General features: G+C 39.4%; 1 protein-coding gene across 8 annotated transcripts in view; it reads right to left on the bottom strand.

Moving 5' to 3' along the window:
- Nucleotides 1-19,077, bottom strand: part of ankrd44 (ankyrin repeat domain 44) — a 207,773-nt gene that overhangs the window by 69,387 nt on the left and 119,309 nt on the right. For all 8 annotated transcript variants that reach the window (XM_028807658.2, XM_028807655.2, XM_028807660.2 and 5 more), the window contains exons 8-10: nt 16,030-16,242; nt 11,774-11,852; nt 5,160-5,274 (exon numbers count right to left, since the gene is read on the bottom strand). In XM_028807658.2, the coding sequence (XP_028663491.1) occupies nt 5,160-5,274; nt 11,774-11,852; nt 16,030-16,242 (407 nt within the window). The remainder of the gene's footprint in view (nt 1-5,159; nt 5,275-11,773; nt 11,853-16,029; nt 16,243-19,077) is intronic.

The raw sequence follows: 19,077 nt of genomic DNA, 5'->3' as shown, positions 1-19,077 counted from the left end.
TCTGTGGCAGAGCGACGGGCGCTGAGCAGGCTCCTGTCAATCATGGAGAATCCACTACATCCACTAAACAGTATCATCTCCAGACAGAGGAGCAGCTTCAGCGACAGACTGCTATCACTGTCCTGCTCCACTGACAGACTGAGGAGATTGTTCCTCCCCCAAACTATGCGACTCTTCAATTCCACCCTGTGGGGGGTAAACGTTAACATTATTCAAAGTTATTGTCTGTTTTTACCTACATTTTTATTACTCTTTAATTTAATATTGGTTTTTTTTTGTATCAGTATGCTGCTGCTGGAGTATGTGAATTTCCCCTTGGGATTAATAAAGTATCTATCTATCTATCTATCTATCTATCTATCTATCTATCTATCTATCTATCTATCTATCTATCTATCTATCTATCTATCTATCTATCTATCTATCAAAATATCCCTATACCCTTGATTGCTATTATACTTGTCTGGACTCCATATTTATGTCAAGTTCGTGTCTGTATAAAATTCCAACAGAAGTTTCCCATTTCCTTTTATAGTTTGTGGGTTCTGGGATAATGCAAAACTTCAAGGCAGCTGGAGCGTTTCGAGCATTTCAGTGACCTGAAGCTTTGGACATCATCAGTCACATGGTAATGGGAACTTGATATAAGCTCTGTGTTGACATAGTGTGCTTCACAAGTGTGATACAACTGTTAAGGAGTATTTGTAAAATATCCCATCTCTAAGTGCAGCTCTTTGCTTTGACTTTGCCTTCATCCCATCTAAATTTCCAATGCTTCATCTGGATTTTTTCAGTTTTGGAATTTGTTTTGCTTTATGGTTGTTATTATTGGTCCTTAGCTTTCTGACTTTTTAGATTGTGATATAACTGAATATTGTGGTTAGATATGTATCTGTCTTTTGATTCTCATTCGTGTCTTTCAGAAATGCTTTAGATTTGCATTTTTAGACTTTGTTATTTAACAGTTTTCTTTAATTTGTAGTTTCTCTTGTTTATTTAGTCCATTTATTTTTTAGTTTCCTTTGCTTTATTTCTTTATAATAATTCATTTATTTCTGGCTAATGTTCCCTTGTTTGTTTGTGACTCATTCAATACTCGTTGTTTACATATTTATTTGCTCAATAAACAAAAATGTAAACATTTCATCAGTTTTTTGCACAAGGGTTTTATGATTTTGGCCTCCACGTTTGAGTAAGTCATAATAGACGGACATTTGAATTGCTTGTATGAAGGAAGACTCTTCTAGCAGTTTTTCTGTGGTTTCATCAGAATCTCAGTGATCCTGTTTCTAAGTGAATCCTTGGAAACAAGAACCCGAGCTGGGGTGGTGCCTGTCTTGCACCCATTTCACTACTTTGATTTCTACCACCTCTATATTAGATGTAGTGTGTTGAAGAGCACGTATGGGTGAAGTTTGCAGCAAATATAATCATTGATTAGTACTGTGATTTATGACTTAAATGACTATGCATATACAGTATATGATTTTTTTCCTATACTTGTACATACAATTAGATTATATAGATTTTCCCATATGTGAGCATTTAGCATGCACTAGAAATGTGAGGCACTATATGAGGTACAGAGAAAAGCTCTTTAGAGATAAACGTATTCAGAAGGAAACTAGAAAACAGATTTAGAGCTGAATATCTGAAAATAACCTTCTAATTACAAAGTGAAAGAAGGAAGAATATCATTGATTTGGGAAATGTTTTAAGTTATATTTGAATAAGATGATTAAGGGAGGGAGGCAGCAGATACTATATCCTGCTGTTGCTGTCTGTTGTGCCTCCATGGTCTAACATCTAAGTTCTTTCTTGAGCCATCCGGGCTTTGTACATTCTCTCTAACAAAGCTACTGTAGATGGCAACGACTGGAGAGACAAAACCTGAGCCTCAGACAAGAAGATCAGTGCTTCATTAGTCACGGGTTTATAAGAGAGTGGTAAAAAAAACACTGTTAAAAAAAAAACAAAAAACACACAGGACATGTCAGCTAAATGAAAGAGCTGGAAGAAGGTTGTATAGTCTGATGAGACCACATCTAACCTTTTTGGATATCAGACTAAATGCCAAGTTTGGACACTACACATTATCAAAAACACACCAACCCCTTTGTAAAGAATGGTGGTGGCAGCATTGTGCTGTGGAAATGCTTCTGTGCAGCAGGCCCTGAAAGACTTATGAGGGTACAGGGTTAAATGAATGAAGCAAAATATGAGGAAATCCTGGATGAAAACCTGATGCAATCTGTAAGAAATCTATGGCTTAGGAGAAGATTTGTTTTTCAGAAAGACAGCGGTCCTAAGCCTAAAGCCAAAGCTACACAAGAATGGCTTAAAAACAACAATGTTAATGTCCTGGAGTGTTCAAGTCAAAGTCCAGACCTCAATACAACTGAGAATTTGTGGCTGGACTTGAAAAATGATTATTAAGGAAGAATTGCAGTGTCCAGATGAACAAAGATGACAGAGACCTGAGGACACAGAAATCAAGGCTGCCAAAGGTGCATTTACTAAAAAATGATTTGAAGAGGTGAATAGTTATCTCATCTCAGTTTCTGAAGCTTCCTTTTCCTGGTGAGGGTCAAGGTGGCAACACGCCAAGTAGGTAAGCCCAGACTTACCTCTCCCCAGTTGCAGATTCTCCTTCTTTCTTGGGAATTCTCAGGCATTCCTAAGCCATTTGAGAGATATAATCGCTCTAGCATATCCTGGGTCTGCCACAGGGTCTCCACCTTGTGGGATGTGCCTGGGGCAGCTCTACAGGTGAGCCACTCGGATGGCATCTTTACGATATGCCCAAACCACCTCCACTGGTTCTTCTTCATCTGGAGGAGCAGCAATTCTATTCTTATGCTCTCCCACATCACTGAGCTTCTCATCTTGTCATGGAGTGTCAGCCAAGCCACCCTTTGAAGAGAGCCAATTTCTTCCATGTTTTACTCACGGTCTCATTCTTCTAGTCAATACCCACAGCTCATGACCATAGGTGTGGACAGTAATGTAGATTGACCAGTATATTGAGAAAAAGCATATGCCCGTGTCCTTTGGTGTGTGTTGTGAGGGGTGTCACAGAAATATGGGGTAATAGGGCTGCACTTGTGTTTGCTATCCATTCCCTACATGACTGCAGTGAGAGCCATGTCCAGGTATTTGGTTGAGTTGATATTGTGCAATGTGGGTCCTGGGCGCTTCAAGGCTATACCTTGTCACCACTCTTATTTGTGGTTTTCATGGACAGGGTATCAAGATGCAGCCAGCTGGGGACGCTAAGGATAGCATCGTTGCTTTGTCTCATCTGATGGCGGCCTTCAAATGATTCACTGCCATGTGTGAAGTGGCTGGGATGAGAATCAGCACCTCCAAGTCTGAATTCATGGTCCTCTCTCAGAAAAGAGTGAGTACTTGTACAATCACTTATTCTGTGTTTTATAGTTCATTTAGATCCATTTTCCATAGATCTGTTTCCACTTTGACATTAAAGAGTCCTTTTCTGTTGATCGATAGCAAAAAAAGCCAAATAAAAGCCAGTGATTGAATGATGTGTAATAATAAAATATGAAAACCTATTATCAACACTTTATGTCTATATGGATGAAGGGCCATAAAATATGATAACATTCTTTGCTCTAGTGCCAGTACCATTGACTGATCCAATTATAACTGCATCTGGAAAGAACTCAGCCTGTGCAGCTTGGGGACAAAAGGCAGCCTATGTAACAATAATACAAAAAAGTAACAATGCAAGATGAATTGTTTCAGGTTTTTACATTAGCAAAAGGCAGAAGGCAATTTCAGAAAAGAAAAACAAATCGCATATGGCCAACACATAACTCCTTCCATATTTAATATAGAAGGTGGTATGAATTTATAAATAAATGCAATATGAAATGTTCAAAGATCTAATGCATATGCCATATTTTGTGAATTTCTGAGCAGTGGCCTGGCTTTTGTTGGTATCAATTTTAAAAAATTTGTACTTTAAAAGATTGAAGCTGAATAGTTGGAATTCATCCCAAACCTAATCAGCTCTAAAGAATAATGAGTGCGCGTTTTCCATAAAATTTCATGAGAATCCCTACATTCTTTCTCAAGTTACAGCATCCACAAAAAATTATACAGCAGACACTCAAACAAATGGACAAACATCGTTCCAAAAATACTCAAAGCAAGTCCTAGGGATATCAAAACATGTTTTTCCTATGTAAACCTGTCAATTTTTTATGAAAATAATCCATCCCCATAAATACAAAATTTGAAGAATGTGAAAACAAAATCAGCCATTAATATTAATGGATCTAACTGGCATTTATGTTGCGTAATGGAACATAAGGTAGATGTTGCAAAACGAGAGCGTTGTCATAAAAACAAAAGGCAGAGACTCCTGTGGCTTAATTCAAGCACTGCCTTTATGAGTTACACCGAAGGAGACAGTGGAGGTGTCACGTAAAAAGAATTTGAAAGTGATATCTACCCATAATTAATGGAACAGTGAAAGAAGCCAGGAATAGACAGGCTAGAAGGAAAACAAAAATGATCACAAATGGCGTAGTTGGCATGATTAACACCATTTGAGAGATGTGATGTTCTTTCTTTGCTGTGCGAGCACTGAGGTCCAACTGAAATGCAAGTCCTACTGTGATGGGCTAAGGGAATTAAACCTCTTTAGTGAAGACCTAATGCAGGTGTTTAAAATTTCAAACACAACAATAAAGTTAAACTTCCATTTTAACAGTGAATCACATACTTGACAAAACTGGTAGAAATGACAATGAAGTGAATTCAAGAAGGAATTTGTGTTATGGAAATTTGGAAAAAAAACTAACAACTGTTACAATGAGACGCAATACCTCGGCCACTAGCACATCGCAGTTTTGATAGGCTGAATAGTCTCCAAACAGTTGTAAAATTCTTTTGTTCTTATGTATGATCTATAAAGCCATTTCTAACATTCAGGATTAGACTTTTCAATGAGACTAAATGCCTCCAGTAAACATAATGACTGCATCTTTTAAGTTTTTCTCCAGATTTCAATACTTTGAAGGACATAATTTACTATTTAGTCCTGGTCACATTTGAGACTATAGATGTGAACTGCTAACTTGACCAACAAAAACATACATGGATATTCAGTAAACATAAAAATCTTTGCTCACTTTGCAGTGTCGGCCCCACTTGTGATCAAGGTGTTGATTAGAAGCTCATGGCCATATCTGGCTGCAATGTGCAGTGGGGTGTTCCCATCCTTGTCTACGCAGTCAATTTCGCCACCTAGAAAAATGAACAATGACATCATTATTAACTCTGGCACAGGTTAGACAGACGATGTGTACAATTCCATGAATGTTTGCTACACTTTGAATGCCAAATGCTAATGACTAATAACACCTGTCAACATCAACAGCATTCCTCATACACTTCAGTCTGGAAGGACAGCATTCTTAACTGCATTCCCAGACTTGCTACAATTCTTGCAAGTTTCTGATTCACTTCATCACTGTTTATGCTTAAAGTCTACAAAAAGCCTAAAAGCCTTTACACAGCATTGGTTGGTGGCTTTTAGCCTCAGACAATGACAGCAAAATTATTTCATCACTTGTTAAATAATACTTCAGAAGTGGAGATGTAAGGCAGTGGTTACAGTGACCACCACCTGATCAAAGCACAGTGATTTTCCTACATTGATAGATTGAAGGCTAGAAGTCATCAAGTTCCTCCATGTGAACCCTGAATACAATGAGGACTGATTGTGAGGTCATTTATTTTAGGCAGAATGCCTAGAGGGGGCTGGGTGGTCTCGTGGCCTAGGAACCCCTGCAGATTTTTTTTTTCTCCAGCCATCTGAAGTTTTTTGTTTTTTTCTGTCCTCCCTGGCCATCAGACAATACTTTTAGTCTATTGTATGTTAATTAGTGTTCCCTAATTCTATTTTCTTATTTATTTTGTCTTTTTTCTCTTTCTTCATCATGTAAAGCACTTTGAGCTACATCATCTGTATGAAAGTCCATCCATCCATCCATTTTCTAACCCGCTGAATCCGAACACAGGGTCACGGGTGTCTGCTGGAGCCAATCCCAGCCAACACAGGGCACAAGGCAGGAACCAATCCCGGGCAGGGTGCCAACCCACCGCAGGACACACACAAACACACCCACACACCAAGCACACACTAGGGCCAATTTAGAATCACCAATTCACCTAACCTGCATGTCTTTGGACTGTGGGAGGAAACCGGAGCGCCCGGAGGAAACCCATACAGACACGGGGAGAACATGCAAACTCCATGCAGGGAGGACCCAGGAAGCGAACCCAGGTCCCCCAACTGCGAGGCAGCAGCGCTACTGCTGCACCACCGTGCCGCCCTGTATGAAATTGTGCTGTATAAATAACTGTTGTCATTGTTTAGTGTGGCTGACTGCACAAATCAGTACACCCATTGACAATAATGACAAAAAGAAAGCAGATCATCACACACTCAAAAAAATATGGCATTATTTGATGACAAAATGATGCGAATGGCTTCTGCATGCAGCATTAAATGAGGACTTGATGGTAGTAAGCAGGTGTAAGCACAGTCAGTACCAGTGTTGGGGAATGTTACTTTTAAAAGCAACTTCGTTGCATTGCTCATTATTACAAAAACAAATTTAGTATGTTAAATGGTTAATTATAGAATGAATGCATTACAATTAGTGTGTTACTTTTTCTTCTATATGGAAAAAACACAAATTTCACTGGCCAGCATTTGTTATTAAATCCTAAACCCATGAACCTTCATGAAACAAACCAGAAACTCGTCATTTTCTAGTGTTTTATAAATACTGTAGCTCCTAGGTGGCTGAGACCTGGCTGAGCTGGCTTGATATACCAGGGGCCTCATTTATAAAACTCTGCATGGGTTGAAGTGTCAAAATATGCATAAGCCAAAAAAACAGGAAAATGCATACACCAAAATCTAATTTATAAAACCAGACGTACACACATTTATACACAATTTACCATTTTTACATCGCAATCACCTTGTAAATATGCATATGTATGTGTACCTCAAACACCGCCCTGAAACATCCGTATATGGACCATGCTAATTAACCTCATACATATGCAATGAGAATGCTGCAGATGTTTATTGGCTGGTAGCACAGCTCCCTCCTGACACATCAAAACCCTGCCACCTGCATTCAAGACTACCTGGCTGTGCTCTGCAACTGAGAGTGCAAGGTCTCCTCTGTGCTCGATCGGGTCAAAGAAAGGCATTAGGTGAACACATCTGAGCGGGTAGCCACTACCAGCTGTTACACGTAATGCCATGATAGCTGTTATAGTGAATAGTACAGACTACTGTATATGAAACACTGAGGGTTTAGCTAGTTACTTTACCCACCAGATAGCCACCATGTACAGCACCATCATGTCTGTCAAAGCTACTCTCAATCAAAATAAATGATTCAGGGGTTGACCCAGACCACTGAGATACGATGTTTGCTTGTCACATCTTGGATGATTTGTGCATAAATGGAATGTACTGCTTATGTTTAACAAAAGCAGCTTTGATCTCACTAGGTGTCCTTAGTGCAATATGAGTGCAGTAAAGTGCTCTGATTATATTGGGAGAACTGCACACTGCTGCAAATTGCTTTTTTATAATGGCAAAAACATTTTATGTTTTATGTATGTACACCCGCACCAGACGAAAACTCACCGCTCGGTCAATGGCTTTCAGCACAGCAGGCATGATGTAGTGAAGCTTGGTTTAAATATTCCTGACCTGTCAACCAGTTCCCAGAGAAGTGACAACAGGCAGCCGATATAAACAAACGAAAAACCCAAAAAAATTCTTCAGTGCAAATATGTACAGACACAGACAAATTAGTTGGAAAAAGTGTGTATGCTTCCTGAAAAGTGATTAAATGAAAAGCAATTGTCTCATGTATACCTGCATGCCTTTGATATGTCATCGAGTAAAGCAAAGCAAGTATGAAAAAGAGATAAAGTATTGGCACCCCAAGAAAAGATCATAAATAATTGGATTAAAGTGATTTTTTCAAACAAGCTGTGTTCTTTAATTAATAATATACGTGTCTCAAATCATGTAATCAGTCTTTCAGCTGATTTAAATGGAGAAAATGAGCCACTCTTCTGTTGTGTATCACCGTGTCCACCACACTGAACATGGACCAAAGCAAAGGAGAGAGTTGTATGAGGAGATCAGAAAGAACAGATAAGCTTATTAAAGGCAAAGCCTATAAAGTCCATCTCCAAGCAGCTTTATGTGCCTGTGACAACAGTTACAAATATTGTTAAGAGGTTTAAGGTCCCTGGGACTGTAGCCAACCTCACTGGACACAGCCTCAAGAAGAAAACAAGCCCCAGAATGGGTAGAAAGATAATGAGAATGTTAGACAAAAGCCAAGGACAACTTCCAAAGAGATACAAGCTGAATTCTAAAGTCAAGGTCCATCAACGTCTGATTGCACCGTTCGTCATTTTTTGAGTGACAGTGGATTCAATAGAAGAAGACAAAGGAGGTCTCCACCGTTGAAAAAAAAACCCATAAAAAGTCAGACTGGAATTTGCTAAAAGGCATATTGACAAGCCACAATGCTTCTGGGAGAATGCCCAACAAATCTGTCCATGTCTGTAGCATTGGCCCTTTTAAAAGTGAAATAAAATACTGTCCGGATATCATATTCATAGTTTTTGTAATATGTTTGTCAAATAAACGCACATTGTAATAACAGCTCGGTGATATGAATTATAAAGCATGCGAGACGTCATTTAGCTGGTTTGTCTGCATTGTCATACATGATCAAGTGTGTCATCATTTCCCGGTTTCTCTGAAATGTTGTGTATGCATGTGTTACTGTTGTAAATATACACATTTCCCATCAAGTTTTTTATTAATAAAAATTTGCACTGGACGTTGTGTATTCACATTTTGTGCACCTCTTTTTGTGCTTACGCAAGCTTTAAAAACAAGGCCCCTGTATAAGCCGGCTGTAAACAGCAGCCACCGGAGCAGCGGAGGGAAGACACAGACACTCCACTTAAAGAGCACTTCAGTCGTGTCTATCAGCTTTTTGCCGTACACACAAGGCTGCTGTGATGATCACTGGCTCCCGCTGACACAAAATTGGGATAATTAAATGTACCCATCAGCACATGTAGGATTAAATGAATGTTGTTATTTAATCACAAATTTACCAGCTGCCAGATGTAAAAACCTGTTAGCATACTGGGAAGCTTATATCTCTGAATTGTACAAGTCTTTTTAATGTTACAGTTGTGATCAGAGTTTCAGTACATTTTTTGTCTTAAAAATGTAAAATATTTTGTTGTTGTGATAAGGCCTAGTTGTTTTTCATTTTCTATACAAGTGTGACTATTTTATCTTCTGGCATAGCCACAGCCATGCTGTTGATTGTTACTATATGCCTCACTACCACATGAGTGGTGTTTTTTCTGACATCTTGCATTGTACAGTTTAAAGTTGGTAGAGTGCTGCTTTAAAAATTCACATATTGAATCAAAGAAATAACTTTTTTCTTCAACATTTTTTACATTGCCTGTTAAAGAAAGGATGTTACACAAGGGACAGATTATTTTTTGATCCATGAATTTCATGGTTTTGCCAACTGGCTTTTCAATTCACTTTCTTGTTTTTTTAATGGGATCAAAGATGGGAGTTGATTCATACCTGGTGGCATGGATCGTGGACTATCTTAAAGACAGCCCTCAGTATGTGCGTCTTGGGAACTGCACGTCTGACATTGTGGTCAGCAACACAGGAGCGCCACAAGGGACTGTACTTTCTCCGGTCCTGTTCAGCCTATATACATCGGACTTCCAACACAACTCGGAGTCCTGCCACGTGCAAATGTTCGCTGATGACACTGCTATCGTGGGCTGCATCAGGAGTGGGCAGAAGGAGGAGTATAGGGACCTCATCAAGGACTTTGTTAAATGGTGCGACTCAAACCACCTACACCTGAACACCAGCAAACCAAGGAGCTGGTGGTGGATTTTAGGAGGCCCAGACCCCTCATGGACCCCTCGATCATCAGAGGTGACTGTGTGCAGATGGTGCAGACCTATAAATACCTGGGAGTGCAGCTGGATGATAAATTAGACTGGACTGCCAATACTGATGCTCTGTGCAAGAAAGGACAGAGCCGACTATACTTCCTTAGAAGGCTGGCGTCCTTCAACATCTGCAATAAGATGCTGCAGATGTTCTATCACACAGTTGGAGCGAGTGCCCTCTTCTACGCGGTGGTGTGCTGGGGAGGCAGCATTAAGAAGAAAGACGCCTCACGCCTGGACAAACTGGTGAAGAAGGCAGGCTCTATTGTTGGCATGGAGCTGGACAGTTTAACATCTGTGGCAGAGCGAAGGGCGCTCAGCAGGCTCCTATCAATTATGGGGAATCCACTGCATCCACTAAATAGTATCATCTCCAGACAGAAGAGCAGCTTCAGCGACAGACTGCTGTCACTGTCCTGCTCCACTGACAGACTGAGGAGATCGTTCCTCCCCCAAACTATGCGACTCTTCAATTCCACCCGGGGGGGGGGGGGGGGGGTAAACGTTAACATTTAACATCATACAAAGTTATTATCTGTTTTTACCTGCATTATTATCAATCTTTAATTTAATATTGTTTATTGTATCAGTATGCTGCTGCTGGAGAATGTGAATTTCCCATTGGGATTAATAAAGTATCTATCTATCTATCTATCTATCTATCTATCTATCTATCTATCTATCTATCTATCTATCTATCTATCTATCTATCTATCTATCTATCTATCTTTCTTAACACCTACCTGTTAAATGACTATTCTTTTCCTCTTTGTTTGAAATAATTTTCATTTCCTGGTAATTTTTTCACTGTTTGTAGATTTCTCTGTGCCAAATCATAATAATTAAAAAGTGTGAGGTGTCACGCACATACGCATGGGAGGCAGCTAAAGGGCTCAAATAGTGACAATTCCATGTCTAACCAGGAGGTGGCGAGGTGCACTGACTTTTTCTTTCAATCCTCTGCAGACCACTCACGGGAAATTCCACAGGGCTCTGGCGCTCGTGATGATGTCACTTCTGTTTTTCTTGCCTCTGTGATGATGTTACTTCCTGTTCTGGTTCATGTGATGGTGTCACTTCCAGTTCTGACTCCCGTGATGATGTCACTTCCTGTCCAGACCTTTAAAGCCATCATCTTTGCCACATGTCATCAGTTCTGTTTTGGACTTTGAACAAAGACACAACTCTACAAAATCCAACCCTTTTTGCAGCCAGGGCATAAAAAACGGGTGGCTGCCCCAAACCTTCTCCTGTCCATTCTTGTGACAGAACCTACAAGTAACATCACTGCATGCAGTGAAATGCCTGAATGGTTCCTAGAGTCAAGAGCATTCTCCTTAAACACAGCTGACCACAGAGTTCTCAGTTTCACTAATCTGTACAGAACACGGTGTAACTCTAGAAAGTGGGTTTGCGTGCTGGTTGGAGAGAGTTTGGCACACACAGAGACACCAGAACTCAGTCTCCCAACTTGAACTTATCATTCTGATCAATTACTGCAAAATTCAGTTTTTCACTTTCTACAGGTAGTGCTGTTTGTATTTAACTTAATTTTGAATGACAATTTCAAATTCACTTTGAAAGATGAAAATTGCAGCTGAATTTCAGTTTGGTTACATAATCAAAGAAACAGAGTTTTAAAGACAAAGAGCATCAACATATTCCAAATGCCTGGTCCCATTCTTACCATTCTGAATGAGGGTCTGTGAACGGGTGAAGCGTCCATGGACTGCAGTCATGTGCAATGGGCTCTTCCCATCTCGACTCTGATAAAACATATAAAAGTAAAATCCATTAACTGAAAAGCAAAGCAATAAACATACAGACTTGAATACAGAGGACAACAGAACGTTGTACATGTTAACCTCATTTACATCAAATGTACACACTAAACCAGTTTTGAGCAACATCAGTCCTGGAGGGCCACAGTGGCTACGGGTTTTTGTTCCGACCCACATTCTTAATGAGAAGTCAATTATTGCTTAAGTGACATTTTTCTTCTTCATTTTTGTTGTCTCACTTGTGAAGATTTTGAGTCTTAAACAGCTGCATTCACTGTTTTTAATTGCTCCTCATTAACAATAAGATTCAAATGACAAATGAACAAGCAGTTCTCCGTCTAACTTATATCTTGTCGCACTTGTGTGTATTCATTGTGAACTATCTGGTTAAATAAAGTACTTAGAAGGAAACTGAAGTGAAAAAAGTGAAGAACTGAAAATTACTCATCCATTTTTGGCTTCAAATCATTTGGATGATATTCTTAAGAAAGAAAAAAATCTACGATATAAGAAACATATTGAATAATAAAAACATTAACAAGCCATAAAATTAAATAAGATCTATTATTGGCAAGGACGGGTTTATTATTAAGCAACTCAGTTGGAACAAAAACCTACAGCTACAGCGGCACTCCAGGACCGACGTTGCTCACCTTAGCTCTAAACCAATCTGTTGTCTAATCCAATCAGGCCATAAATAATTCAATTTAAAATTTAATATGTTGCCCCCTTTCTTTAACAGCCTCTTTCCCACTATAGGATTGCCACTGCTTTGATATTTCTTTCATACACAAAAAACTTGCAGTTCCCAATTCACTGATGCTAGCACGTTAGTACTTAGTTACTTAATTCTTGCTGATGTCCTTTTCACTACTGAAATGCACACCAATATAGTCTTAAAACATACTAAGACTTGCCTTCCAGCTTTAACTAGCGTTGTCTGCCATTGTAATGTTGGCACCGTCTGAGCAGTTGATGGTGATAAACACACTGGTGTACTCAATAAAGCGAATACTCAGGTGATGCACGCATTACAGCTCTGTCGCTGTGCCAAGAGATAAGTTTGAAATCTGGGCCCAGGGTCTCTCTTTTGAAAGTCTGCATGTCTGTGTGGGTTTTTCCCCAGACATCCCAATGGCATGCATGTTAGGCTAACTATTGACTCTGTGTGTTTGAGTTTGGACTGGCATCACATCCATGGTTGAGTCCATCATCGCTGCCACTGCTGCCATAACAGAGGATTTGGTCCCCTGCATTCCTCTAAAATGGTTAAAACTGACTGAGTAAAGTTACACAGCCTACATTATATGGCACCGTACGAACTGTCTGTTAGGTATTATAACAATGAATAAACTCGGCGTTTCTTTGAATTTCTTAAAAGTTCTTTTTTGGAATGTAACATGGTACAATATGCTCTTTATTACATTACAATAGGAACACTATCACAACCATTTTTTTTTTCTACTTGCAATTTTAAGACAGTCTGAACACAGTTGAAATTTAAAGCCTGGCATCAACTAATTGTGTCTCTATCTATTTTACTCATTTTCTGAAGTTCGCTATATTCAGAACAAGATCAGGCTTCTTTATCCCCGCACATAAACTAATTAATGATGATAAAGATTCATCATAAAAGAAAATCAAGATTGTCAATAAAGCTACAATTTCATTTAAAGTTTGTTGTAAGATTGAATTTCTCCATTCACACCACCTTGTTCAAGGAATCTCCACCATCTCTTAATTTGTTTAATGATCAAGTCTTAGACAATTAGATCATTAGAAAAATCTTGACAAGCTCAACAAAATTCACCAAGTGTATCTAACAAATTTTTCCAAAATAACATTGAGTCAAGTTTTCAAAGTCCCTAAAGTCCTCCTCTCTACCACACTACGTGGTAACTTATTTCAAAGTGTCTGTGGTTCTCTGTGTGAAGAAAAACATTCCAATATTTGTGTGAAATTTACTTTTGACAAGTTTCCAACTGTGTCCCCTTGTTCTCGCTGAACTCATTTTAAAGTACTAGTCTCGATCCACTGGACTAATTCCCTTTATAATTTTAAACACTTCAATCATGTCTCCTCTTAATCTTCTTTTGCTTACACCCTGAAATGGCTCAGCTCTTTCAATTTTTCTTCGTAACTCATCCCCTGTAGCTCTGGAATCAGCCTAGTTGCTCCTCTCTGGACTATTTCTAGCACTGTTACGTCTTTTTTGTAGCCCGGACACCAAAACTGTAGACAGTGCTCCAGATGAGACCTTACCAGTGCATCATAAAGCTTAAATATAACATCCTTGTTAATTTACTTCACTCCCTGATTTTATTTTTTTTTCATTGACCTAAGCAAGTGTCCTCAATAGTAATGATTGCTCCAGGTAGTTTTGATGTAAGATCAACTATAAGTCAACCAAAATAAATGTTGCTGGTACCAAACTGCATCCTCATTTACTAACAAAACACCACTCTTGCCAAAAGTGACACAAATTACTTAAATCAGTGATTCTTTCAGACTAACAGGTATAACTAAATCTAAAAGTATGAACTATTTACTTAATTAATCAAATGAGTCTTTTGTGTTTCCTGTACATTTCAGATCTAAGTTTTGCAATATAACGTTGCTCATAACTCAAAAGGAAGACCTTCCATGAACAAGCAAAACAATACTGTTGGCAATCTTTATAGCCGTTCAGAGCATCCTACATGTGAACATCTGTGTGACATCACAGGGTCATGGTCATATGTCATTTAAGGAAAGCAACATTCTCTGTTATCATCTGAACTTTGTTAAGATAAAGGAAAGTCTCCCTATTCCTATAAAGAGTCATTTTCTCTGTCAATTTCTCTTTGAGGTCTTTTGACCTTTCTGATCCAACCTTTCTAGAAAAATTGTAACAGTTAAGACAAATCTTTAAAAACTTCTCATATATTTGCCTCATAGACAAGATCAGAAGAAGTTAAATACAATGGATGTGATCTTACACCATCATGAACCTGATCAAATCAATAAAAGCAGATCTATATTACTAAACCACAGTTTAATTTGTGCATGGACGGCGGACGCACCGACGCGCATGCGCACTGCGCCGCATCGCCCCAGAGTCAAACCCAGCGGCTTCCCAGAGTCGGTAGGTGGTGCCCAAACAAAAAAACTTGCGAGCTCAACGATTTGTAATACAAAACCGAGCCCGTAGTTCCCAGAGTCAGTGCGTGGTGCCCAAACACCACAACCTGTAAACTACACCTGCTCTAATCCACTGTGCCAGCAGTCAGTGTGTGTATGTTGGAGTATGCTTCCTAACAGTAAACGACTTCTACCTAACGACACAGCCACAGAACAACAAAGACGAGACCGCATGGATAAAAACAATACACGGAGGCTCCTACGACGCGCTTCAGACACACCAGAAGCAAAGACGTCACGGCTCCACAATGAAAGAGTTCAACTAACGGAAATACAAAACGAGCCCGTATGGATAAACACAATGAACGAACGTGCCCACAACGTGCTTCTGACACAGCAGAGGCAAAGGAGTCACGGCTCCAAATGGAAGGAGCTCAACGATTAGTAATACAAACACGAACCCGTATGGCTACGACCTGTAAACGAGCCCGTATGGATAAAAACAATGAACGAAGGCGGCCACACAAAGAAACCGCTTTAGTACAAATATGTTTATTTAATTAAATGAAAACTTTACCATGGCTACGACCTGTGAACTAAACCTGAGGTAAAGCATGCACAGCAGCGCCCGAACGTGACCGCCCACACCACCGCATATACCACGTTCATTTAGTAATGTAGCCCTCCATGCCCAGATCCGCCACCATGGTCACTTCAGCACGCGAATCCGCCGCCGTCAGCAACCGACTTCTCGCTGACAACGCAGCCATAGAAAAACAAAAAAGAGACTGCATGGATAAAAACATTAAACCAAGGTGCCTACAACTGAGTCACAGCTCCAAAAAGAAACCGCTTTAGTACAAATATGTTTATTTCATTAAATGAACTTTCCCAGGACGCACCCACCCTCCATGATATTTCATCCCTCCAAGTATCGGAGGGAACAGAAAGTGATTACCATTCTTGGATTTGCGATTCTTTCAAGAATCGCGGGCTTGCTGGTACAGTACATTTCAGAGATAAAGATGACCGGCATGCATACCTGCAAGTTGACATCTGCACCATTGTTCACTAGGAACTCCAAGCAGAGTGCACCATGTGTGGAGGCTGCAGCAAAATGAAGGGGGGTAAAGCCCTTGTTGTTTGGCTGGTTAACGTTGGCCCCATAATTAATCAGCTCAGTGACGACTGCATCTTGTCCATTGAAGCAGGCAATGTGAAGTGCTGTATTTCCAAAGGCATTGGCTTCATCAATCTAGTAAACAGAGAGAGAGAGGGAGAGAAAGAGGTGTGAAAGTAGCCTTTGACAGATGATTTGCAAATAACAAGGAAATACGAACCAGAAACATGTGCATCAATCTGGAAGCAAAGAAAACAGAAGCAAATGTGTAAAAAAAGCTCAACTTTTTCAGTTATGATATATTTATTACTGTGGGAGACACAGTTATACAGCCCAGATGAAGGCCTTCCCAAAATGTGCCAGAGATACCGGACTGTCATACGAAGAGACAGTGAGAACACTGAGGGCAGGGACCATGCTGTTCCTTTTGATGTCAAGAGTGGCAAGAGGACTAACCCTCCACTTCTTTAGCTGGCAGCACATGGTCTCCACGTAAAAAGAGTTTCACCAAGTTGTGGTATAAGAGACTAAGTCCAAAAGCAGCCTGAGAAACCCATTACTTCAAGGGTGAAGAAAGTAAAGATCTGTGAAGAGTGCTCCACCACAGGTCACTGTGAATGGGTGGTCAAATGATTTTATTCACCCATTACAGACCCCATAAATGAGGCCAGCAAGGATTTAGTGCTGTCCCAGCACAGGCTTTATGAGTTTGGAATTCTAAGGCCTCACAGTCAGTTGAACATGTTTTCTACTAATGTGTGCTTTTTGTCATTTGTTTTTTTTATTTCTCATTTGGTATTGTTTACCTGTAGTCATTGTTCCAAGGATCCAACATGGATATTACATAATAATGTCAAAGAGATCACAGTATTACACATGCTCATGACAGCCATTTTTTCCCCAACTACTAGGCTGACCAGATTTATATAGTTCAAAAACAGGACACATCTCATTCATCCAGCAATTAATTTGCCTTATGAATATGTATATTATATGGAAGTGCTGGTTCCCCCTTGGTATGTTATATGTGTTGTACTAATGCATATTTAATTGGATGAGCAGGTGAGAGGATCCCGCTTTGAGTTTTGTGCTCATTTGATAAATGAAACATGACAGTTCCAAAAAAAAACCCTAACCTCTATAAATGCTGGACTGCAGTATAGTAAGACTGTTATCTTTTCTAATATGTTTGTAAAGCACTTCATCTGCGATTGCCCAAATTTTGCCCATTATTTTTGCTTTTGGCTTTGGAGAAATTTTATTTTTTTAACACTAGAATCCCTGAAGCTTATAATTATTTTCATTGTCCCTGACCTCCTTAAATTTTCCCAACATACAGCAAGAAGCTCATAGCTACTTATCACTGCTTTAACACCCCACTTTTTTTGCTAATGTGTGGTTTAGCAGAATGCAGCCTAGTACACCCCCCACCCCCCATTCAGTCAGATGAAGGCATTGCCCTGCTGCAATCCTCACAGCTCAAGTCTGTGTTGAAGTGTTTATCTGGCGATGTGTTTTTAAGGAATTGTATTGGTAATGAAATACCGTGATTTGAGTTTTTTGAGTTTTGTGTCTACAACAATCTGTGTAAATATAGAATGACAGAGAAAATGCGAGGCAAGAAATGCTGAACACATGGCTAAAACAGAAAATGTTTTCATATGCTATAGTAATAACGACATATTTTTGAGGTGAAGTGTACAACGTCTGAGGACTGAAGCCCAAATATCCAATAAACACTTTCACAAAAGGTATAACAAAACAAATATGCTTTTATTCAAGAATAAAAACAACAGAAAAAGAAATTGCTCAATTCACATGTTGCTGAAGCCCAGCTATCAGTGGGTACAAAATAAAAGACATTTGCATACGTGTGTGTTTGTGCGTTTCATTTTTAACCAGTTGTCACAGTGAGTCTGTAACATCCTGTGTAAATTTATGGTACTTGTAAAAGATGTTACTTTTCATTGCACACGGACATTCATATCAACATGTCATTTTTTAATCAGTTTTATTCTTCCATCCTTGAATAAAAAAAATGTTCAAATGACATGTTGATTTGAATGTTCGTGTGTGAGGAAAAGTAACATCCACCATAGACACTGCGGTGTCTGTTTGCTCAACAAGACACCAAGAAGAAAATGATTGAGCTGCGTTTGTGTGTCTACTTTTATCCTTCAGTGCTAATTTTTACAAGTACCATAAATTTACACCAGGTGTTACAGACTCAAATCAAATGTATGTTTTTATTATATAATAGTAACAATGACAGCAGCTCACTACTCAGAATGGTAAATGTGAGGAGGACTGGGGATCGAACCTGCAATCTCTTAATTATGAGGCAGCCGTCCTTACGTCAGCACCAGCCAAGCAGACGAGTTTACTTCATATCAATTAATAGTTGGGCTTCAATTTTTATACATTGTCAGTAATATGTAAATTGAGTAATTTCTTTTTCTTTGGTTATATTCTCTGCAGTGGGCTGGTGCCCTGCCTGGGGTTTGTTTCCTGCCTTGCGCCCTGTGTTGGCTGGGATTGGCTCCAGCAGACCCCCGTGACCCTGTACTTAGGATATAGCGGGTTGGATAATGGATGGATGGATGGATAGTTATATTCTTGAATAAATGAGCACTTCTTTCTTTATACCTTTTGTGAAAGTGTTTGTTTGATCTTTGGACTTCAGTCTTCACACATTATACACTTCACGTCAACATTTTGTCAATTATTACTATAACATGAAAAAAGTTTCTGGTTTAGTTATGTGTTCAACATTTCTTGCCTCACATTTGCTGTCATCCTACATTTACACAGATCATTGCAGACACAGAACACATATGAAATGTACGTATTCCAAATAACGATATAATATTTACCCTATAAAATTCCGGAGACATTACTCCCAGATAAACAGACTTTAGTTCTGAGTATTTTGTGTCTGACTTGACGTCAGCTGCCTCAGTGGGGGATGAG

This window comes from Erpetoichthys calabaricus, chromosome 8, assembly GCF_900747795.2.
Source record: "Erpetoichthys calabaricus chromosome 8, fErpCal1.3, whole genome shotgun sequence".
NCBI lineage: Eukaryota > Metazoa > Chordata > Cladistia > Polypteriformes > Polypteridae > Erpetoichthys > Erpetoichthys calabaricus.
This window is presented reverse-complemented; position numbering and strand designations above follow the sequence as displayed.